This window comes from Hypomesus transpacificus, chromosome 4 (assembly GCF_021917145.1).
Source record: "Hypomesus transpacificus isolate Combined female chromosome 4, fHypTra1, whole genome shotgun sequence".
Lineage (NCBI taxonomy): Eukaryota > Metazoa > Chordata > Actinopteri > Osmeriformes > Osmeridae > Hypomesus > Hypomesus transpacificus.
Window position 1 is genome coordinate 4416338 of NC_061063.1, and position 23790 is coordinate 4440127.

General features: G+C 42.5%; 3 protein-coding genes across 7 annotated transcripts; 2 read left to right on the forward strand and 1 right to left on the reverse strand.

Annotated features, from left to right (window-relative positions):
• Positions 1-737: 737 nt before the first annotated feature.
• Positions 738-4494, reverse strand: LOC124467032 (histidine-rich glycoprotein-like). Its single transcript, XM_047019104.1, has 7 exons — positions 4178-4494; positions 3513-3584; positions 3331-3394; positions 2513-2691; positions 2297-2370; positions 1937-2076; positions 738-1802 (listed from the first exon to the last, which is right to left on the reverse strand). Exons 5-7 carry the CDS (start codon positions 2342-2344, stop codon positions 1193-1195), a joined length of 798 nt encoding a protein of 265 aa, XP_046875060.1. The 5' UTR covers positions 2345-2370; positions 2513-2691; positions 3331-3394; positions 3513-3584; positions 4178-4494; the 3' UTR covers positions 738-1192.
• Positions 4495-4645: 151 nt separating this feature from the next.
• On the forward strand, positions 4646-12826 carry LOC124467031 (metaxin-1-like). The gene is made up of 8 exons (XM_047019103.1): positions 4646-4789; positions 7649-7718; positions 8167-8246; positions 9256-9348; positions 10495-10677; positions 11483-11559; positions 11760-11917; positions 12148-12826. Exons 1-8 carry the CDS (start codon positions 4709-4711, stop codon positions 12372-12374), a joined length of 969 nt encoding a protein of 322 aa, XP_046875059.1. The 5' UTR covers positions 4646-4708; the 3' UTR covers positions 12375-12826.
• A 773-nt stretch (positions 12827-13599) lies between these two features.
• LOC124467029 (thrombospondin-3b-like) lies at positions 13600-23277 on the forward strand. 5 transcript variants are annotated; one of them, XM_047019099.1, is made up of 23 exons: positions 13638-13973; positions 14712-14918; positions 15141-15394; positions 16266-16368; positions 16667-16693; positions 16851-16933; positions 17055-17106; positions 17228-17376; positions 17591-17731; positions 17925-17999; positions 18122-18274; positions 18390-18500; positions 18611-18718; positions 18920-19079; positions 19200-19318; positions 19473-19525; positions 19704-19981; positions 20235-20413; positions 20643-20691; positions 20839-21035; positions 21143-21315; positions 21619-21758; positions 21881-23276. In XM_047019099.1, the coding sequence occupies exons 1-23, from the start codon at positions 13883-13885 to the stop codon at positions 21934-21936; spliced, it is 2958 nt and encodes a 985-aa protein (XP_046875055.1). In that variant the 5' UTR covers positions 13638-13882; the 3' UTR covers positions 21937-23276. The 5 variants fall into 5 exon arrangements, 4 of the variants coding, with proteins under 4 accessions (XP_046875056.1, XP_046875055.1, XP_046875057.1 ...); XM_047019101.1 differs by having other exon boundaries at positions 13664-13973; positions 19704-19897; positions 21881-23275; XM_047019100.1 differs by lacking the exon at positions 16667-16693 and having other exon boundaries at positions 13637-13973; positions 21881-23277.
• Positions 23278-23790: the final 513 nt, after the last annotated feature.

Below are 23790 nucleotides of genomic sequence, written 5' to 3' on the forward strand. Positions count from 1 at the left end.
AAAAGAAACTTCACTCGTACGTAAACATATATTTCATTTAGTTGTGGTAATTATTCTTGTAAATGTTCTATGATTATTGTGAATAATCTGTTTAATTGTATGTTCATTTATAGTTACCACAAGTTCTAAACCATTTAAAAAGACACAACCATACCACAACTATACAGGTGAACAAGAAAAACGAATGGATACAAAAATATTCATTTTGAAATATCTCTGATTAATATTTCAGGTACAGAGGTAGACTTACAATGGTAGTGGGTTGTACAGGGGCATTGGGGGCATAGGGAAGGGGTGGAGAATCCATAGGGACGACCTTTTCATCAGAATATATTGGTTCTTTCTTGCAACACCATCTCACCACCTGTAAAAAGAAAAGTGAGATTTTTCTTTCATTTTTTAATTCTGGCTAGTGTTGGAATATGGTCTTGATACAAAAACAACTATTATTTCATCTGTGGGGTTTGAAAACCTCTTCAGGTTCTGAGAGGCAAGCAAAGAGCAACTTTAAGGTCTCAAATCCTCTTTGAGAATAGACTACATTTCAACCTGCACAGCAAATGGATACTAAAGTGTCAAATTAAGTAATGGGTTACTCACCAACATGATGAAGATTATGATGAGTAGCAGCAGGATGATAGCTGCCAACACCAGCAGAGCAATACCCCATCCTGGCACCCAGTTGCTACCACCACCACCTCCACCACCTCCTCCTGCTGCAGGGCTGGCTTGTGAACTTGAGTCTGTGCCTGGGGTAGGCTTTGCTGAAGGTTTAGTATTATTATTCTTTCCACTTGGTTTACTGGTAACAAAAGGTAAGGTGCTCATTGTAGTGGTATTGGCTCCCTGAGTAGTATTTTCCAAAGAGGGATCTACAGTGTTTAAAGCTGTTGTTGAAGAATTAATCACATTTTTTGTAGTCGTTGTTGATGTCATGTTGGGAGTGGAAATGTTTGGGGTTATGTTTATTGTAGTTGTTGGGACAATATGTGGGGCTGTATTAGGCAAAATTGTTGTAGAAGTTGTAGTGGCAGTGAGAGGAGCGTTAGAAGTTGTTGCAGGGGTGGTGGTTGTAGTGAGAGGAGTGGTGGAAGTTGTTGCAGGGGTTGTGGTTGTAGTGAGAGGAGTGGTGGAAGTTGTTGCAGGGGTTGTGGTTGTAGTGAGAAGAGTGGTGGAAGTTGTTGCAGGGGTTTTAGTTGTAGTGAGAGGAGTGGTGGAAGTTGTTGCAGGGGTTGTGGTTGTAGCGAGAAGAGAGGTGGAAGTTGTTGCAGGGGTTGTAGTTGTAGTGAGAGGAGTGGTGGAAGTTGTTGCAGGGGTTGTAGTTGTAGTGAGAGGAGCGGTGGAAGTTGTTGCAGGGGTTGTAGTTGTAGTGAGAGGAGTGGTGGTGGAAGTTGTTGCAGGGGTTGTGGTTGTAGTGAGAAGAGTGGTGGAAGTTGTTGCAGGGGTTGTAGTTGTAGTGAGAGGAGTGGTGGAAGTTGTTGCAGGGGTTGTAGTTGTAGTGAGAGGAGTGGTGGAAGTTGTTGCAGGGGTTGTAGTTGTAGTGAGAGGAGTGGTGGAAGTTGTTGCAGGGGTTGTAGTTGTAGTGAGAGGAGTGGTGGAAGTTGTTGCAGGGGTTGTAGTTGTAGTGAGAGGAGTGGTGGAAGTTGTTGCAGGGGTTGTAGTTGTAGTGAGCGGAGTGGTGGAAGTTGTTGCAGGGGTTGTAGTTGTAGTGAGAGGAGTGGTGGAAGTTGTTGCAGGGGTTGTGGTTCTTGTAAAAGGAGTGGTAGGTTTGGTCGTTGGCACTGGATATGGTGTTACTGCATCTGAGCATGGAGAAAAAAAATATACACATACACATACATATAAACATACAGCACTTAACGACTTGATGTACACAAATGATTTTTTTTACTGCAAATTATACATGTGTACCTACTAAACACAACTAAGACCTTACCCTGTGTATAAGTTGCGTTTATTTGGAGAACTGCTGGAGGGCTGTCTTGTAAACTCTTTAAAAACAAAAACTTCACGACATATTGATTGATATTTGCTGTGTAGAACACTACAGTGCATGTGGCTATTACTGATCCTTTGCTGTGAAGGTAAAGAAAAAGTTCAATGTTAGAAAGCCCTATACTTGAGTATAGTACATAGGACAGCACTCAACAGAAAACACACAAAGGCTCTTGTTAATGCAAATAGCTGTTGCATTTTATCTTGATGTCATTAACACATAATAATACACTATTACACATACAATGCGTTGAGGACATACAGATGTCTGAAAATAGTTTTGAATATGTGCGTAAAGTACCTGAAGGTCATTTTCTGAGCACCACCATAGAATGTGTTTGTAGAACATTGTGAGCAATTATAGACATTGTTAAGCTGTAAGACAAAAGCATTTAGACAGCAAAATTCATTATTTGTGTTGTTTTTTGTTCTTCCAACTTTATATGTGGTCCAACACATAATCAAAAGTTAAGACAGTACACACTTTCCCCTATATTTTAAGTACTAATCCCCTTACCTCTGCACTGACTTCGCTTCTCATCTTGATGTAGTCCTTTGAACTGGTATCCAGCAGAGTGTCATTGAACACCCTATTGATGATTTCAATGTTCAGATAGTATGCCCTGACAGGTGTAGGTGATGGTGATGGACTTATGGCACGGGGATACCGAGGAAGAAAACTAGCAGAGACAGTTCCTTTGGGAGTCAATGAGAATAATTAGATGTTCTTATTGTATTAATTACAAACAACGTGGTTCTACAAAAATTTAAGATTAGTATCATAGCGTAGACAATTACATGTAAAACTAATGTTTTACTACCAGAAACCCTGCATATCTGATAACTGGTATAATGTCAATGTAGCGATCATGGATCCCCCAATTCAATTCAATGTTTAAATTAGTGGTATTTTATGCAGCCGCTCCTGGGTTTGTCTTGTCACAATTAGTTAGAACAACCCATAGACTTGCTTGAAGAATGCTAAAGTTTCTCTGTGGAGATTGATTTACATTTCTTACACATTTGGCATGTTATAAAGGCCGACTATTTTAACAAATCTAAAGAACTCTACATACATTAAGGACAAATTCTTAAGGAAAGGACAATGCGATAACACATTTTTCATATCTCATAAAAATGTATTCAAACTGATTTTGACTATTTTATTTGTTAAACTTTTTTGCTTAATGTAACTATGTATAATACATCCTTAGAGTAGAAGCCAGTCTTGTAAATTAAAAATATTCTCCAAATACAGTCACAATTTTGTTTGCAATACACACAGGACATTATTTATTTTAAATGCAAATAATAGTCATATATTTATTTTCTTACCTGATATAGCAAACAACAACAACCATTGGGTAATCCTCCATATGTGACTGGAATGTTGCACCATCTTGATAAAATATTAATAACTCAATCAATATTGAAAAACAAGCATTTATCACTTTAACCACAAGTCTGTAGCCTCCAGGATATGTATGAGGATCCAAATAGGATCACAGGTGAGAAACCTGTGTTTTTATGGGGTCCTTTAGGTGTGGTTTGAAGGTGTGACACAGCAGGCCAATCAGCCTGGGACATGCCTAAAGAGAAGCAGAGTGAAATATTTGACTCCATGATTCACAATCTCCTAATCTAATTGTTTGACCTTTGCCAACACTAGGCTACTTGATGGGTTTGACATACCTTAACTACTTTTAGATGACTTCAGTACATGTAAATGTAAACCATAATTATCACAATAAAAAGTGAATTGCTGACCATTTATCTTATAGGAAAGAGTTGTCAAAAATATGTTACCAAGTAGGATTGGAGATTGACCTTTAGAATATACATTAAATTGTCTATTCTCTTATCTGACAATTGAGACATAACGTTCACATGCCCATAACAATTGTTTTCTTCAGTGTCCCAAATGACTTGTAGCCTAGTCATTCAGCCTGACTGAGTTTTAGTTTCGTTTTTAATAAATTCACCCAAACAGCAAAAAATAACCACCACTTTAATGTATTGTAACCAGTCCTGTAACATACGAGGGAAAACAGTGTAGAGAAGGATTGGTTTCAAAGAAAGTTCTTTGACATCTGTGCTTGTCATCACTGATGACTCATCAGCATACTTTTCAATCAATCTACAATAGGTACAAGTAGTCAAATAAAAATGCACCTTTGCTTACATTTCTCAGACAGTATTTATATCCACCCAAATGACTCCTCCAGTCGGCCAATGACCCAAGATGGGGTTGGGATGCAAACAGAGTTGCTGTTGAACCAAATGTTTCCATAGCAAACCAAGATTATTGTTATTGATTTTTTACATAAATAAGTAGGGTAGTCTACTGTATTTAGTTTAATTTCTATATATTCCAAATAAGCTATGCATATTTGGTGTCTATTTCAAGCAGTCTAGGCTACAGGGTTGTAGAGGATGCCACCTAGTGGCTCAGGTAGAGAAAGTGGACAAACTGCAAAAGACAAGAAATATGGGACAATTTCGTGTTTGGTGGGTGAATCATTAAATAGTGAATAGATAACTTGTTTGAAACACAATACAAATATCACTCTACTCTTTGGGAAAACAGTTGGAAAAACAGTTCTCAACTCAGCCTTAACCGTTGCTGAGGAAATCTCAATTTGTTGTCATTGGTAGCTAATGTGACACGCGAAGGGAACAGCTTCCGAGTGAAAGGTCATTTAGTCAAAGTAAGATGGCTGCCCCCTTGGAGTTGTACTGTTGGAAAGGCGATTGGGGTTTACCCTCTGTAGATACAGACTGTTTAACCGTCTTGGTAAGAAACTAAAGTTCTGATTACATATACAAGAGATTGTTACCCCATGTCGATCCTCCATCTAATCAACCACGGTAACCTGTTGTCCTGTCAGAGGAGTGATATGACCTAGCTAGCTAGCTACTAGCCAGTTGAACCAACTGCAGCTCCTTCGTTGTACTAGTCTAGCTACTTGGCTGAATTGAATGAATTTGCCAACTCAAATCGAAACGAAATTATGTGCTTGTCAGATTGCAAACGTGCCTGTTTTGGTTGTTGGCCAGTACACATAACTAACTGATTAGCTAAGAAACAGAAAATTATTAATGGGAAATTAATGTAGCTAATATTCCTAGTTTAAACGTATTTAAGTTATAATTGACGGTACAGTACTCTGTAGCCAACAAGTAGCTAAACTCAATAAGTAGCTAGCTAGTACAACTGTAGCTAGCTGTCTGGCAGTAGGCCTAGCTGTAGCTATCATTGTAAGCTAACTCAGATACTTTCATATGGCATCCATTCATTCTTTGACTCTCAACTTCTAACGTTATTTTCCTACAATCTTCATACTTGTAATTTGTACTGGACAACTATTTGCCTTGCGTACATTTGACACATAGGCATGTTGTTATCAATTGTTACCACGAATAGGCTTTCAAAAATTATTCCTACTTAAGTGAAACATTTGTCCACATAAAATTACCTCTTTATCATGTACATTTGACCATTTCTTTCAGTCGCACCTAAATCATGTTTCTTTCTCTCCAGATTTATTAAATGTGTTACCTAAACAAAGACTTATATATGAGGTCATAAAGACAAATATTTAAACAAAGTCTAAATATCAGCCTAATGTGTTACTAAAATGACCAGATGGGTAGTGAGATCATCTATAAACAAAATCCAGGAAACTCATCATAGATATCTAGCCTAGGATAATAGACTAATTATTCTCAGGCTTACTTTATTCTCCCTGCGCAAATAGCCTGGTACTTCAATCATAGTATAGTAGTAAGCAGTTAGTTTAATGTTAAGATGTGACTGAAAAGGCAGTGCTAACCTACAGTGATACTAACGTGCTTTGTCAGAGCCAGGGACCTTTGCTGCAGCTAGACATCAGCCTGTTATAACTGCTCGGATTCTGTGTCCTGTTGTGTGAGTGATCTCAGTGTGCATCACAGCTGTCTAAAACACATACTACCACCATTGTTAAGTAGTCTGGGTAGTATAAAATATAATGTCTTTGCTGTTCATCAGCATCATTTCAACCACATTACTAGAGTATCTTACAGTACCTTTCAGCTATCACCTAGGCCTACTGGCTTGGTCATTTAATAAAATGTCAACTGTGCATTTTCAAGCAAGTCTGTGAGACAGGACACACCTTGGCAGGCAAAACAGACATGTCCCCCCCCCCACATACACGGTGAGAGAAGCTGGTGGTGTGGAATGTTTTCTAAACACCTCTGTTACTAAGGATCACACAGGAAGTGACCCTGGCTTATTTGTATGGAAGAAAAGCACAGCATAAAGCTAAGTGGGTGACTTATGTATTGCATTGTAGCTCTTACTAATATTTAATCTTGGTCATGGGCTAAAATAAGGTATTTTCAGAAGTCCTGGTGGATTGCCTGTTGGGCTTGCTTGTCAACGTGCTTTGACTGGTTGACATCCCTTCATGGGATGTCATGGTGTCGTGAACTGACTGCTGTTTATAATCTTTACGCAACCACTGTGGTTTGGGGGCTGCTTTGCAATGGTATACGAGCCGCAAAGACACCACTGACAGGACATCATTTTATCAAGCCACTCTATTTCAGAACCGTATTCAGGGTTATGTGACTACAGGTCTTATTCATGACATGTGCATTAAGTTGTGTGTCTCAAGTAGTCAATATAAAGCCTATTGGTTGTAATTTGTTTGTACACGGCCTCTATTTTGTGTATGATACTTTGAAGGTGTTTATAGCCATGTGTGCAAAATACATACCCAACTTTCCAAAAAAGTCCTAAAAGCATTTCCAAGTTTGAGCCTTGTCACTGTAGTGCTAGGACTAGTACCCTCACAGTACAACTGTCCCGCGGGCAATGACAAGATCTGGGTTTGATGTTGGCTGCGGTTTCCTGGCTGCTCGGGGAAGAGAAGGGGGCTTGTATCCAAGGAAGATGACCTACGGCCTTGTCACCCTTCCTCCTCGTCAATCTATATGGTTCTCAATCCCCCCCCCCCCCCCCCCCCCCCCCCAAATCTACCACCCCCAGACAGATTTGGACTTCCTCTGTAGGCAGGAAGGATGATTGTGGGCTGAAGGGATGATTGACATGTGTTTTTGATTTAAATCCATCTGGTATGAATTTCAACATTTTAGATATGTCCCTTTCCTCAATTTCCAAAAACTAGAATACCAAGTGGTACTGGTAGTTTTGTTTTGTTGGTTTATGGGTCTCGAGGTTTTAAAGAGTGGAAAACTAAAAAGAGATACTTGCCCCGCCAGTGTTGTGCCTGAAGGGTTACGTTGCACTGTTTGCTTTAAATCTCGTTAAATGAGGATAATCCTAGATAATCCTTCAGTTTGAGTCTCCCTAACAAGAATCTTCTGTCTTTAAAGGGGCCGTCTTCACCCCCCAGGGTTGTGTGCTTAGACTTTGAGCGATTAATGTATTCCTGTGTCTTGGCTGGTCGGGAATCCTGCAACTCATTATCAACCTCACGGACGTCTGATAGAAGTGTTTTCATTTTCACACTGGGTTTTTGTGGTATAGATACAGGGTTTCAAGCCTAAAGACTCACAGTTATTGAGGCATAAAAAATTTTTGTAAGTAAAAATAAAATAAAAACTAGTATACTCATCTAGTTGCTTTGCTGTGACACTCTTCCAGGCATATGCAAAATTTGCTGGTGCTCCACTCAGAGTCCACAAGATCACCAACCCCTGGAAAAGCCCGACAGGTAACTCCAGTCTACGTTCTTCATTTTGTAACTCTGTGGAGTTGTAGTTAGTTTTAGATTTTTGCACACTATACTGACCATGTACTGTTCTATACAAAAAAGATCACAAACACAGAGGTCATAGAATCACAACTTGGGTCACTTATCACTTGATTATCCAAATAAACCTTAGTCAGTGGCTGTAGCTGTACTGATCCGGAGAGGGAGAGGAAAGGCGGGAGGGAGGGTAGCCTGTGATTTATGAGGACAGGAAGCTAGCTCTACCTTTTTTTCTCACTTGATTACAACAAAGTCACAGGTCATGGTGTTAAGGTCACAGAGTCCCAGGGTCCCAGAACACCTGATATTTTTCTTACTTATTTTTTTTGTCAACAACCTTCAAGGTCTTCCTCAGTTTTTCAAACCACTCAGGTTTAAATGTTTACATCCTACATTGGTCTTGTTTCAGGTGTTTTACCAGCGCTGAAGGCCAAAGAAGAAGGCAGTATCTCGAAGCCAAGCAGTATTATCATTCACCTCAGAAAACAGGTTAGTTAGTAAAAAAAAAAAAAAGGTTAACACACTCAAATTGATAAACAATTTGTAAACAGGTGAAAATGCCCACCGTTCTTCACAGGAAGTAGAGTAAACGTTCCAAATCTGTTGCATCTCACCAGAAACCACGCGTGTACTACTATTGCACGTGGCTAAGAGATGATTTTGATAACAAACAGGTGTCTGATGGGTGTGAATTTAATGTGATTTCTCACTTTATAACAGGACTAGATTTCACCATGGTGGGTAATGGTTTGTAGTAGGTGGTTTTTCGGTTAGTTGTTAAAGTTTATTGCGTAGGTTGTTATGGTGGTTTATGGTAAATGAGACTGAGCTTTGTGCTTGAGGGGATGGAAAAGACATGGCACATAGACTAATGCCATGTAACTGGTCTGACATATCCTGACTGAATTTCTATGTTTAGTGTACAGCAATTGCATGTAGTGTGGGCCTGTATTGGCCCCACATTAGTATATCGACACTAACAAGTTAGCAGTTCATTTGTATCGTTGCATATGGGGTTAAATACGAGGTTTGTTCGTTTGCCTTGGCAGGAAGGTTTTTGGTAAGTGGGTTCTGGCAAAGAGTTCAAGGGTAATGTGATTTGGCCAAGAGAAAGTGTACCAAGGATGGAAGGCAACGCTTCTTTGAACCCAGATGGCAATAATCCTGTTGTGTAGCGACATTATCTTTTTGGATGTTAGCACAAAGAAATTGTAGCACGAATGGGTAAACTAAGGGAAAGATGAAACTTGCAATACGGTCCTCCTTAAAGTCAGTTCGTTTTCACAGTTACTACATCTGCAGTATATTGGTACAGATGGTTTTGTGTAACCTACTACTGTTTATGATCTTGTAGCTTTTACCAAGCAGAATGTGAGTGTGGTCTAACCTGTCTGTGTTTGTCTTAGAGGAGGTATTGGTTCTCCAAGCCTCCATACTTGAATCCACAACCCTCCCTCCTGACATCTGAAATTCCCTTCTTCTACCACCTACCTTTCAGAAATACAACGCTGACTATGACCTCTCAGCCAAGGAGGGAGCAGACACACTGGCCTTTGTGTCTCTACTGGAGGAGAAGCTGCTGCCTGCTTTGGTAAGTGGTGTGAATGTGTGTGTGTTTTCTCTGTCTGTCGACAGGGTAAGCCACATACCATGTAGGAGAGAGAGAGACAACGGTAATGTGTGAATAGAAGGACGGCTATCAAAGTGTGCCTAGGCTAGTGCAACAGACTGATGGCTGGGTACAGTGTTTGGCACAAACGCTAAATAAATAATCCCTTAACATTCCCATTATCGCCATTCTGCGGTGGTTGATGATGATAAAAATATCAAAGGTCTAAGGCCTTTCAGTCCGTGCCAGGGGGAGGAGTTGAAAGAGGCACCCCCGTGGATACAGGAATGCTTTCAAGTCACTGAAAAAGAGGGGAAAATGTCCTCTCATAATAGACGTTACCTTTCTGGACCAACCTGACATTACCTTCTGGGTCCTGCTCAAGGTTAGCGTCAGTTTGCAATTCATTATGAAGGCTGAAAATGAAAGATGTTTTATTGGAGGTCACTGTCCCAGACTTGTTTAATGTATACTTGCCAAGACAATGGAAGGAGTTTACTCATCATGCCTTAATAGAAGTGAGAGAGAAGTCTGAGGTGAGTTTTGTGCCAGATGAATAAGAAACGTTTCTCTAAGTTCAATAAAGAAATGATCAGGATAACGTTGATCCCTATGTGGCCATCTCAAAGACAAGTCCGTTTGCATGGCCTGTTCCGGCCCTGAGGAGAATCCTATTTAAATGTACCTTGTATGTTTAAATGTACGCGTGTCCTGTAAAAAAGTGCCTGTCTTCCTGTGTAAAAGAGGGGATAATTACATGACAGACGAGGTGTCTCTGGGGGACAGGGATGCATCTGGAAACAAGCGGAAGAGACTCAAGTACCTTTGGCGACCCCTGTGGTGACCCTTCCATCTGTGTTGGTGACCCCTTGGGAGTTGAGCAGCAGTATGGACTTACGATTAGGAAACGACTTACGATTGGGTCTGTTATATAGCTGCGTTCACTTGTGGGAAGCACACTTGTGCAGAGCGTGTGGTTAGAGTGGTTATTTAGTGGAAAGCGTAAATCCCAACCTGGTGGCAAGTTTAAGAGAACACAAATCTTGATTGTGTATCTTAAAAAAAACACATCTATGGTCACCAAGGCCTGCTTATATTCACCCTCCTCGCTCCCAATCCTCTCCTTAGATCTACACACAGTGGTTGGACTCCAAAAACTACGTTGATGTCACGCGACGCTGGTATGCTGAGCACATCCCGTTCCCACTCAACTTCCTGCTGCCCAGCCGAATGCACAGCCAGCAGCTGGAGAAGCTGAGGCTGGTGAGGGGAGACTCCCTCCTGGAGCCTGGGGAGCAACTGGAGAAGGAGGTGAGAGGGAGAGGTGAAGGGCTATGGAGATGGCTGTGGGAAGACCAGAGAGAGAAGGCTAGAAAACGAGGGTCCGTAGGGCTGGAGATGACGGACAAACTGTATAGTTTGAGAGTTCTGAGCGTTTAGAGGAGATGACACAAAGGCTAAACAACACCCTTCGGTTGGAAGGGATGAGCAGATGACGCCAGAAGTTGAGAAGTAGCAGATGACGCCAGAAGTTGAGAAGGTGTCGACCGAGGAATTAAGTGAAAATGGATGTAGTTTGACTTAGTTTTCAATTAACAGATTGAACGAAATGACCTGTTTCGGCCAAGGGATGGGATTTTGATTAAAAATAAACGTCCAGAGAGGGATTACAGACTTGGTATTTGGCCACCCTGTTTTATGAGGTTCTTCTCCAAAGGCCGTAGTCATTTAATAAAGCCTAAGAAACCAAAACACTCCCTTTGTTTTCACAATACATGGTAAGTGGGTCAGACGGTTCATCTCTATGGCAACCACGTTACTGAGTGGAGTGGTTGATAATAAAAGGTGGTGTTCTCCTCTCGTCCAGCTCTGTGATTATACGGGCAACATGTCTGCATTGATACTATACACGGCCATAATTCAGGTCTGTGTAATGAACAGATTGCATTGTGATGGGGCCCCATTGACGACCCCTTAAATCAATTCCCTCGCTTGCTGAAGACTGAATTTTTTCAGAGTGCAAATATAAGTGTCCAGGCAGTGAATGCCTGTGGGTGTTCATGCTGATGGTTGTCCGGGTGTTGTGCTCCCCCCCCCCCCCCCCCCCCCCCCCCAGCTCTACCAGGACGCCCTGGAGTGCATGACCCTGCTCTCCCAGCGCCTCGGCTCACACAAGTTCTTCTTCGGCGATTCGTAAGTGGCTTCATCGCTAAACTGTGGAAGCTTAAATGCTAGATTAGCTCAGGCAAATGATGTGGTATGTGGCTACCTAATGTTAGAATAATGGGGCGTGTCAGATATTTGTGGTCAGTGCAAGTGTTGTGAATTCAAAATGACACCTTTTTTATGCTGTGATATTACTGACAAAGGCTGCTTGTCTTTTGCAAATCCAGCCCATCCTCATTAGATGCCTATGTGTTTGGTCACCTGGCTCCATTGCTGAAGATCAAACTGCCCAACGCAAAGCTCCAGCAGCATCTGAACTCGCTGGACAACCTGCGGCTCTACTGCTCCAATATCCTGCTTCTCTACTTCCCCTCCGATGGGCGAGGTGAGACGGCCAACACCAAACCTCTACAGGCCCAAAGTCCATTTTAGAACTGACCTGAGTGTCCTCGCCTTGCTAGAAAAATATTCTACACATTGGAATATGTTGGATGGGATTTATATATCCTGTTCAATTGTTTCACCAGATATTAGGTTTAGCGGGAGATGACTCCTTGTTTTCTGTTTTCCATTGTCAGAATTGTCCTCACCTGTTGTGTTATGTCTCCTTTTCAGACACCCCCAATCGTAAGGTGTCTGTCCATTCAGACAGTAGTGACTTTGACAGTGAGCCACATAAAAGACGCAACCAGATCCTGTCAGTCCTGTTTGCTTTCGGTGCAATGCTGGGCTATGCCATCTTGACGGGTATCGTCAGCATTGAGCATGTACGACAACAGGGGGCGCTAGAAGGGCCCAGTCATGGAGACGAAGAGGAGGAGGAGGAAGAGGAGGAGGATTGAGTTGCCTTCACCTCATGTTACTGGGATAAATTAACACACACACTGATTCCATATATTGAATATTTATGGACAACAAGGGAACTGGTTTTTGTTCATCACTGTGGAAGCTTCTACAATGCGAGATAATACTTTGTTCTTTGTACAGTCTTACCATTCAAAATCATGATCCATTGCGTAGTCTTTCACTTGTTTATTTTTTACTTACATCCCAGAAAGGCACACTGTTTCTTGTTTTATAATCTTCCGGACGCTTGAATATAATCCATGAATGGTATTCTTTTTTCCTGCTCAGTTTTATTTAAAATTTTGGAGCGATGTGGTGAGATGAAGGCTCTTGAGCCACATTCTGTAATGTTTTGTCAGGTTTTACTTAGGCAAACGGAATTTTGACTTGATTTCAGGTCATTAAAGAAAAAATGCTGAAACATCTCAAAATTGTAGTTTTTGGATTGTGTTGTACATTTGCCAAAACTGTGGTTTTGCCCAGCCATAAAGATCAGAGTAACAGTCTCAAATGTCACAAGTTGGTGAAAAAGTTCAAGTCAAAAAGTCAAAAAGTAAGGCTTTAACAAGATGATAGTAAACCTATAGGCCTACTTTAAACATTTGAAATACATTCAAATGTTTTCTCAATGTAGCAAAAAGGTTGGGTAATTCCACAGTCCAACATGTAAATATAAAGAGCTCATACAGGCTAGATCACTCAACTCCTTTCACTTCACTCAGTTATACCACTATATGTTCCTGGATACTCGCTTAAAGTCGGACTGAAGTGTAAACAATGATATATATACAGATTCAATGATACGCTGACAAATGGATTCATCTGATATTCATCTGATGTTTGTGTGTGATGACAGTTCTTTCTTAAAGCAAAGGCAAAAAAAAAGAATTACTTAAATTAGGCTACCGTGTTCTGACCTTTGACTTATGTGCAATGTTCAACGTGAGCACCTAGATGGTGCAATAAATCATCGTGGGTTTCACATTAATTAAAAGCACCGAGATAAATATTGTCCAAAATGTTGGGGGTCAATTAAGGGTATTATCAGTTTGCAACCACTGACCCTTTACTTTTCGGCTGTGTCCAACATACCTGATTCTGTTTTTGTAAAATAAAAATAAAGGAACCAAAAACGTTCCCACTTAAATCGGAACCACGATATTGAGGCAAAAAGCCGTGACCTACCAACCAATTTATCTAGGTCTCGTTCGCTTCTTTGCTGATAAACTCATGGTTTTTATTTGGGTGAAAAATGGGCTCACACTAGACTACCCCAAGCTGCGCGGATCACGAGCGAGACTCACCCGCCAACACTTTCACCCTGAAGCAGTCTTCTGCAACGCGCACAGGGTATGCAGCCACGACTGGCTGCTCAACGTGCCATCGAGGAATATACAAAGTTGAACTTACTTTTTGCAAGCTGCTTCTGTAGAGTACAAACACTGGGTCTCAATTTCTTGACCGCTTCAGTTTAAATATTTAACTTTTAGAGACTGCGTTTGATATGATGGATACGCGGAGGCTTGTGCCAAGAAGTCTCCTGTTTGCAGTGGTGGTGCTTTTATGGGATTTTACTTTGGCTTCTGAAATGCAAGGTAATGTGCTTCTAGCTGATATCAAGTCTATACAATTTAAAAATATTTTCTTTAACCCAGTGTGTCAGATATTAGGCAAAAAACCTATCCATAGGCCGTAGCCTTTATACATTGTAAAGGCTCTTAGATTTACTAATTATTTGAAGTGCACTGATTGTGTTCAATTAGCATTATGCATTAGATGGCATAGGTCCTACTCTGGGAATAATGCCTTTGTCTAATTAAAAGGTCTACCCATTTAGAAGGGTCACTATAACAGGCTATATATGGACATCCAATCTTAATATTGCAGCCCTGCCATCAGAAATCAACCATATCTGTTCTCTCTCTTGTGCTCTGTGACTCTTTTAATTTATTGTCTATTTCTATTGTTTTTGTTCTCTGCTCTGTTGGTCCTTGGTGGTGCTTCCTAATAATAACTGTGTCCAAAACCTTCCATGACGTTCCATGTCTTCCATTTGCCCGGCCCGTCCCCACGCTCTCCCCCACAATCACACTGTATACAAACTCTCTCTTCCCTTGTATTGCAGTGGAGCCATTATCAGCAAATGTAATCACTCCGGGGAGCACTGCAGTTTCTCAAGTCACTTTTTCCTTTCCACTGTGTCATCTTGCTATTTCAAGGCCATAGGCTTGGTTGAGACCCTGTCCTACGTGTAAAGGGTGCATTTGATGAAATGCTATATATGCTGCTGTATTTGATTTGTTTGTTGGACGTTGTACTTCCTGTATAACCAGTGATTGACATGCTGGAGCTGCACGATGCCAAGCATATTGCGTCCGCAGTGGGGAAGATGACAGTAGCCATGCAAAGTGTGTCGGACCTATACCTGGTCTCTACTCTCCGCCTACCACCCAAACTAGGAGGGATGCTACTGGGCCTGTATAACAAGGAAGACAATAGGAAGTACCTGGAAGTGGCCCTCATGGGCAAGGTCAACAAGGGTACTGCTCTTTTTATGGATGTTTGAGGCTGGGTTGAATTGTATTGTCTTCAACAAATGTTATGCACTTAAGTCCTTTCAAGCTATCTGCTATTGAATCTTTTTCTGGTTACCTAAATGTCATAGTTTTTCTATCATTCTCTTAATCCATACAGAAAGATACTTCATGGATTGTTAAGGATTTATACTTTCTGCAGTATGAACAATAATCTGTGTCTGTCAGTTCTGGTGCGCTACATTCGAGAGGATGGGAAACTCCACACTGTGAATCTTCAGAACCCTGGCCTCTCCGATGGACGCACCCAGTCCATCATCCTCCGGGTGGCTGGGCTCCAAAGAAGCCACCTACACCTGGAGCTTTATGTCAACTGCCGATTGGCCGACTCGGCACAGGGCTTGCCGTCATTGGTCAAATTACCAGTGGAGGCGGAGGCCGTGGAAGTTCGTAATGGACAAAAGGCGTATGCCAGACTTCAGGTGATGATAGTTAAAAATGATAGTTAAGTCTTCTTGAAGGGGTGTTCTGCATCCCTGTTTTTGTCGTTAAATATAGTTTTTCCTCTGTGTATTGTAAAGGAAATATATATTTTTCACTACACTAGGGTCCTTGTAGACTTCAACAGTTGCTTTTAAGACCAAGCTAAATACAAAGTTCCGGAGGCCCACAGAAAAAACTAATGGCATAATTATGCCCTACTGAACATGAAACACAAACCTAGCCTACCCACAGCGATACGCATTCCTGACTTTATATCTTTTATGAGGTAAACTGAGCAGGAAGGCTTGGTATGTTCTAGGTTTGTTTTATGAAATTTATTACTGCAATACAGTACACGCCACAATGTAACAAGGCACTCAATAGGCTGAATGTGATGTGAATGTGAGTTATAGACCACTACACCACAGACATAAATAACTGGAAATTGTTCACAAGACACCTCGATTGTGTTTTAATAATGGGTGCAAATCACATTTTAACTGATTACATTTATTGCTCTATAGAAAAAGATTTTAACTGCTATTCCTATTTTCTACAATAGTTCAGTCCCATTATTAAAGGACATTTGAGCTGTCAAACTAGTAATTTTCAATGAAATATGTCCCACCCACACCACCTTATGTGTGAGACCATAGGGGTATAGTTACCACATTCCCTCTGCAAGAAGAGGGGCTGTATTTTTGGGAAGGTACAGTATAAAGATGTGGCCCGTTTGATTGTACTGTCATACTATTACCTGTCTCCAATCATAGGAATCATTCATTTCAATTTTATGAGTATTGAGATTAATTGTTGTGAGATGAGCCTAACCAAGTATGAACAATACATTTCATTGTTTATGTCTGTCAGGGTACAGTCGACACTCTTAAGATGGCTCTTGGTGGCTCATTGGCCAAAGCAGGTTTACTGACAGACTGCCCTTTCCAAGGAGATAAATCTTTTCAAAATTCAGGTTAGTCTGTATGGTTTCAGAATTTGATTGTGATATTAATCCTAGTTGTTCAGTTTTTATAGTTGTAGATTGTTGTTGGTTATATTGACCTTGAGTCTGTTTTGTATTCAATAACTTTGGCACCCTCTAGTGGTGGGTATTGGTCTTGGTCATATTGGTTCCTTCAGACATGGGCCTTATGTTCTGATTTGAATAAAAAATGTGTTATAACAGTGTATTATACTTCAATCATGTATTACTCATGCCACTGCTGTGGATGGTAATTAAGCATCAATGATGTCTCCTGTTCTGTCAACAGTGAGTACAGATGTGAATGCTATTCTTGGTGAGTACCCCATCCCATATACGCCTCTGAACTTTGACCCCTGACTCATCCACAGACTCCTTCAAGTAGAACTTCATCCATGGTGTCATATTTCCCTTGATCACACATTTTCACTGTGCCATTCAGATTTTTGGATCGTTGGTTGTGTTTGGCTTAGGTGACCACACCAAGGCTCTGATTGGCCAGCTCATCATCTTCAACCAGATATTGGGAGAGCTCCGGGAGGACATCAGAGAACAGGTGAGATTTAGCCTTAAGGTGAAAATGTGAGAATTTGTGAGAGACATCAAATGCCTGTAGAATTAAACTATCCCATTAAATTGGAATAATCTGACCTCGACCTAAAAAAACGTTCTGACAGGTGAAGGAGATGTCCCTAATCAGAAACACCATTCTAGAATGCCAGGCTTGTGGTGAGTGAGAAACAGAAACCACTATGAAAATCTGGATCACCTTCATTGACTCGAGCCTCCCACAGCACATCATAGCAAATACTGTGTTTGAACGTTTGATGTTTGGGTTTCTGTACCTAAGGTTTCCATGAGCCCCACTCTCGCTGCGAGCCAAACCCATGTTACAAGGGCGTATCCTGCACAGAGACCCGTGAGTACCCAGGGTACCGCTGTGGCTCCTGCCCTGATGGCATGAAGGGGAACGGAACCCACTGTCAGGACATCAATGAGGTACCAGATTTAGTCCCTCCCATTGCATAGCAATAACAATGGTTCCTCCTGTAACCATAGCGATATATTGGTGTGATAACTCCCATCTTTATCACTTTTGTCTTTTATGCTCTCTCATATTTCAATATACAGTACTCTTAGATAAAAGAAAATATGTTTTTTTACTATGCGGAAAATGACAAATGCAGTAATATTCGGATGTATTCTTTGTCAGTGTGCTCTGGCCCAGCCATGTTTCCGACCAGAGGGGTGTGTGAACACTGCCAAGGGATTCACCTGTGAGCCCTGCCCCCTCGGGTACTCAGGACCCCCCCTCAGGGGTGTGGGAGTGGACTTTGCCAAGAGTCACAAGCAGGTCTGAGCTTTCACACCAATGTCCAATTGTACTATCCAAAGTAACGACTCAATGATATCACCAAGTACTAATGATATTTCAAGTGACCTACAGCACCTGCTGTACTCCATGTCTCACCATGCTGAATATGCCTGGCTTGTGTGTTTCACTCTCCACATCCCTCACTGTCTGAGCCTATGTTCACCATCTGTAGGAATGCAGAGACATGGATGAGTGCGCAGATCCGTCGAATGCCTGCGTTCCCAACTCTGTCTGCATCAACACTGAGGTCAGTCCAGTCCACGTGCGCTAGTCACTGAGCTCTATGTATCACAGCTCACTCTAGCCCCTTCTCTCTCATACTCTTTATTACCCCTCCCTCCCCCCCCCATACACACATCCCTCCCCTAGGGCTCCTTCAGGTGTGGCGAGTGTAGGGAGGGCTTCGTGGGCAACCAATCAACAGGCTGCTTCCTGCGTCGCTCCTGCTCCGCGTTAACCTTCGACCCCTGCGACGTCAACGCCCACTGTGTCATGGAGCGCCACAGCGAGGTCTCCTGCCAGGTACCAAACCCAGGGTCGTCCTCATCAGTACTGGAACACAAACACAGAGTGTGTTTTATATGTTTGCATTCAGCCTGAATCCGTCCACTCATCCCGTTTGTGATTCTGGTCTCAGTGTAACGTGGGATGGGCCGGCAATGGGAACACGTGTGGCCCAGACACCGACATCGACGGCTTCCCCGACGAATCTCTGCCCTGCATAGACAACGACATCCACTGCAGAGCCGTATGCATGCGTTAGCGCGCGACATACCTTGATGCAAATGTATTAGCCCATGATGCATTATGGACTATGACTAACCCTAACCAGAGAGACGTTCTTCTCCGTGTGGGCAGGACAACTGTGTCAACACGCCCAACTCTGGCCAGGAGGATGCCGATGGGGACGGCATCGGTGACCAGTGTGACGAGGACGCGGATGGGGACGGCATCATAAATGTGGAGGTGAGTGCTGTTAGATCTGTTAGTATAGCAGTTCTTTGTCTGTAGGGGCAGTTCTCTGTCGCATGTGAACTAGCCGGCTCAGACTTTCCCATTCAGTACAGGGAAAGTCAGAAGAGCTCTTTAGGGAGTAGTGGACTGAATCTGCTATCTACTGAGAGATCTAAGGAAGAAATGTGTTGCTTTGTTCTTCTGCTTCCACAGGACAACTGTCGCCTGGTCCCTAACAAGGACCAGCAGAACTCAGACACAGACTCATACGGCGACGCATGTGACAACTGTCCCAACGTCCCCAATGGCAGCCAGAAGGACACGGATGGCAACGGAGCCGGGGACACTTGTGACAATGACATTGACGGGGACGGTAAGGAGACACTGATCGATTGAGTTCCAGATGAGAAGATGAGATGGAGGATGACTGTGGCGCTCGGGTGATTCTGTCGAGCTTTTTCTCTTTCTTAAGAGTGTTCCGCTGTTCATGTAGGCATCCCTAACGTTCTGGACAACTGTCCCAAGCTGCCTAACCCCATGCAGACGGACCATGATGGGGATGGAGTGGGGGATGTTTGCGACAGCTGTCCAGATGTCAACGACCCCATGCAGGTCAGAAACCACGAGACAGAAAGTTGTTGGATGCAATTGGTCAGATGTTTGACCGTGATGGTGAATGTTGATGTCAGATGAGGAGTTTGGTCATTGTATTTGTACAATTTTTTTTTCTTTTTTTTGAAAATCGTTAACAAAAATTTAAATACAGTCAGACGTGGATAACGATTTGGTGGGAGATGTGTGCGACACTAACCAGGACATGTGAGTGTTTCTCTTTCACACTCACACACACACACACACACACAGTTGATGCTCAGATAGACCATGTGCCTCCCCAAACATTGAACCGCTGCCGTAAAACGCAACCTTCAATTTACCGAAACAAATCCTAGTTAATGTCGTTGCTAATCTCCTAATCTTCTCGTTAATCCATCTCTAGGGATGGAGATGGACACCAGGACACCAGGGACAACTGTCCAGACATGCCCAACAGCTCCCAGTTGGATTCTGACAATGACGGAATAGGTGACGAATGTGACGATGATGACGACAATGATGGCATTCCTGATGTTCACCCTCCCGGGCCTGACAACTGTCGGCTCATGCCAAACCCCAGCCAGACAGACACTGACGGTATGTGGACAGACACTGACGGTATGTGGACAGACACTGACGGTGTGTGGACAGACACTGACGGTATGTGGACAGACACTGACGGTATGTGGACAGAAGCTGCAGACACTGTCCCAACTTCTTGGTATTTTAAGGCATTATATACTGTATCAGAGAAAACATACGTGTGGAATTACATTGGGATTATATGTGCCTGCACGTTGCTGGAAGATGGATGTATATGCAGTACGTTTCTTTAAACAGCATGTAAGTTTGTACTGGATGTCTATGTTCTTCTTTGTTTCCCCTCGCCTATAGATGTTAACTCATAACCCCTGCGCTTGTACTGTGTCATCAGGAAACGGGGTTGGTGACATGTGCGAGACGGACTTTGATAACGATTCGGTGAATGACTTAATTGACGTGTGTCCGGAGAGTGCTGAGGTCACGCTGACTGACTTCAGAGCTTTTCAGACAGTCATCCTTGACCCAGAGGGTGACACCCAAATAGACCCCAACTGGATAGTGCTCAATAAGGTGATCAATAGCAGCAACTCACTGGACTTGAACTCTTAAACGTTGACCATTTATTTATGGACACTAGTATTTCAGCTTACTATTCTCATTAGAGAGGATTACGATAACTGTATTTGGTCATTGAATACATCAACAGAACAATACAACATTGGAGCATTTTTTGCAGTATCCATACAATATGCTGACAAATTGAATTGATCCTTTGCTCTGTGTTGGACATTGCCTGCAGGGCATGGAGATTGTTCAGACTATGAACAGCGACCCTGGTTTGGCTATAGGTACGTTTATGACATAAAATTGGTCCACCGATCTTTCTTGCTTGCGGTGTGACATTTATGTTAGTCTTAGGCTCTCGCTTCTACCTGCTTCTACCTCCCGCTCTTTTATTCTCATTCTCTCATCTTCCATCTCTGGGTCTCCCCCAGGCTACACAGCCTTCAATGGCGTAGACTTTGAAGGGACATTCCACATCAACACGGCTACAGATGATGACTACGTAGGCTTCATCTTTGGCTACCAAGACTCGTCCTCCTTCTACGTGGTGATGTGGAAGCAGACAGAGCAGACCTACTGGCAGTCACTACCCTTCAGGGCCATGGCCCAGCCTGGCCTGCAGCTCAAGGCCAGTTTGATTTTCAGTTATTCCGCTTCTTCATTTGTATCACACTGCAGTAAACCACAGCCAACATTCACAAGTAACATCTCACTTGTATTCCCTTTGCACATCAGGCAGTGAAGTCTAGCACAGGCCCAGGTGAGTACCTGCGGAACGCCCTGTGGCACACAGGTGACACCCCGGGCGAGGTCACCCTGCTGTGGAAGGACCCTCGTAACGTGGGCTGGAGGGACAAGACTTCCTACCGCTGGCATCTCAACCATCGCCCACAGGTGGGCTACATCAGGTGAGACATGTGCTGGAACCAGACCCCCTCACTAGACATGAAGAGTCATACAGGGTCAATAAGAATCATTTATTGAGACTGGTCCCATCCTGCAACTTAACGACACCAGCTGCCTGACTACATCAACTTAAGCAACCCTCATCCTAACAATACTAACCCCTCAAAATTATAGCTATACTTGCTTCTGGCAAACAACATTATAAACAACCGCAGGGAAATGAGTGTGTGTATTCAGTTTGAAATGCGAGTTGTCACTTACCCACCCCTGTGTCCTGTCGACCCCTTCCTCTACACATCTCCCAGAGTAAGGCTGTATGAAGGGATGACTCTGGTGGCAGACTCTGGGGTGGTGATCGACACCTCCATGAAGGGTGGCAGACTGGGCGCGTTCTGTTTCTCTCAGGAACAGGTCATCTGGTCCAACCTGGGGTATCGCTGCAATGGTAAGGTTTTGGGGGTTTTACCCCTCGTTTTCAAATTGAGGTGAAATGAGTTCAAATAAGGATTGTGTGTTCCTGATAACTGATTGTATGCCTGCTACGACCTGCACCCTCCCTCTACCCAGATACCGTGCCTGATGATTATCAGTTATACCGCAAGCAGATCAACATCAGGGTGTGACGTTAGCACAACGTTCGACCTGACAAGCTACACAACATCACTGGTGCCTTTGCTGGATCATTGTGTGTGTGTGTGTGTGTGTGTGTGTGTGTGTGTTTGTGTAGATGAGAGAGAGAGGTTGGCGAAAGCAGTTGAATTACCTAAAATATGCTCAATAGATCTTTGGAGGTGTGAATGGGTGAACACAACACATCCACATTTTGGACATTTGTAGCTGAAAAAGTGTTTGTCAAACCACACACCTTGTATACATGTTTGAATGGATGCAAATCGATCGTGTGTGCGTGTCTGTGTGTGCGTGTATGCAAACATCCTTCTGACACAAGATGTTACCCTTGAACATAAACTCAGAGATGACCAACCCATGAAATGCTTGTCTGTAAGACACCTTTTTATAGTAATAAAACTACTCAAACCAATCTCTCTTTCCTTCGTATTTGAACTCCAGATGTAAAACAATGTCTTCTGATCGGCAACACTGGAATGGTAGATTTTTTTGCCTTCAAGTTAACAACATCAACTGAACATCAACAACAACTAAGCATACAGGACTGCTTTCTTATTATAAGTGTTCTTCCAACATTTTAGTACAGCATGTCTTGTTGCCCCTTGTGTCTAAAGGATAGAACTGGGTGAAGGAAGTAAACTACTTTGAGGTCCCTCTAGATGGCACCAAGTGAACATCAACATGGCTCTTGAGAAGAAAGGGGGTGAAAGTTGAGGACGGAGTACACGCTGAACTCTCATTTCCAAAAACTCACCATCGCACATTCCAAACCACGTGACATCATCATAGCTGAGTACATGACCTGCCTGCCTTAATCTGACTATATTGTGTGTAGGTCTTTTCAGTGAAAGACTCAAGGCAATTAATAGCTTGTGGTTTAATGCAGAGGCCTATAATTAAGCATTACTCTTCTTTTTTTTTCGGAAGGGCACATTTCATACGTCAATTGTTTTCCAACTTTGTATAACGACCACCTGTTACGGATTCCTATGGACAGTATGGGTGATCAACTCAAAGTGGAAACTACCATTGGCACAACAGTAGAACGTTATTAGGGCAATATATCACAACTGGCTTTTCATGCATCTTTAAGAGTTATCTACAGAGTGTGACCCCTCTTTATTCTGAGCTTGTTTACAAAATCTAAACTGTACTCAACTAGTTGTAAGTGTTTTACTCTAAGAAGTTTTTGCTAAATGGTATCTCTTCTCAACTTTCATTCACATAGGTCCCCCATGCATAATACTTTCATTGTGTTCCCCTGACTAAACATTAGATCCTATTATGACCCTAGATAACTGGCACATTATTGAGGGTCCCAATGTTTAATCTTGGACTGTAAATGTATTAAATTTATGATATTGAATGGCACTTGAATTTGAATGGTCTCTGATTTGAGATTATGGCCTTTCTTCATGGATGTACTGTTTCAACTATGTAATAAGTTAAATTGACATATTCCATGTTGTGAGAATAAGGAGTTTGATCCTTGAACACAATGAGTCTCAGTTGATTGTAGGTTAGATCGTAATGATTTAAGTTAGATGATTAATTTAGATGAATGGCCGGATTATGGGACTACCCGATAAAAATTTAATCACACTATTTCTACTCTTATATTAAACGACTTTCCCCAACGGATGGTCTCTTCTGTCCATTGTGCAGACGAATATTATTGTATAGATCAAATAATACTACCAGCGTTTTCAGAACGGCTCAGCTTTCATCGAGTTTTCCAGACAAGCCCCCCCCCCCCCCCCCCCCCCCCCCCACCCCCCACGACATGACAGCTGCTGAGCACTCGTTCAATACTGTAAGCCACGCGGTGCCCACGCGTCGCTTCCAGG

Bases quoted from the DNA above. Each gene is read 5' to 3' on its own strand.
- LOC124467032 (XM_047019104.1), bottom strand. From the start codon at position 2,344: ATGTTCTACAAACACATTCTATGGTGGTGCTCAGAAAATGACCTTCAG. The intron at 2,077-2,296 runs GTACTTTACGCA...TTACCTTCACAG, and splicing joins GCTCAGAAAATGACCTTCAG to CAAAGGATCAGTAATAGCCA. The intron at 1,803-1,936 runs GTAAGGTCTTAG...CTCCATGCTCAG, and splicing joins AAACGCAACTTATACACAGG to ATGCAGTAACACCATATCCA.
- LOC124467031 (XM_047019103.1), top strand. From the start codon at position 4,709: ATGGCTGCCCCCTTGGAGTTGTACTGTTGGAAAGGCGATTGGGGTTTA. The intron at 7,719-8,166 runs GTAACTCCAGTC...GTCTTGTTTCAG, and splicing joins CCCCTGGAAAAGCCCGACAG to GTGTTTTACCAGCGCTGAAG. The intron at 11,560-11,759 runs GTAAGTGGCTTC...TTGCAAATCCAG, and splicing joins AAGTTCTTCTTCGGCGATTC to CCCATCCTCATTAGATGCCT.
- LOC124467029 (XM_047019099.1), top strand. From the start codon at position 13,883: ATGATGGATACGCGGAGGCTTGTGCCAAGAAGTCTCCTGTTTGCAGTG. The intron at 15,395-16,265 runs GTGATGATAGTT...TATGTCTGTCAG, and splicing joins AGGCGTATGCCAGACTTCAG to GGTACAGTCGACACTCTTAA. The intron at 18,275-18,389 runs GTACCAAACCCA...TTCTGGTCTCAG, and splicing joins ACAGCGAGGTCTCCTGCCAG to TGTAACGTGGGATGGGCCGG.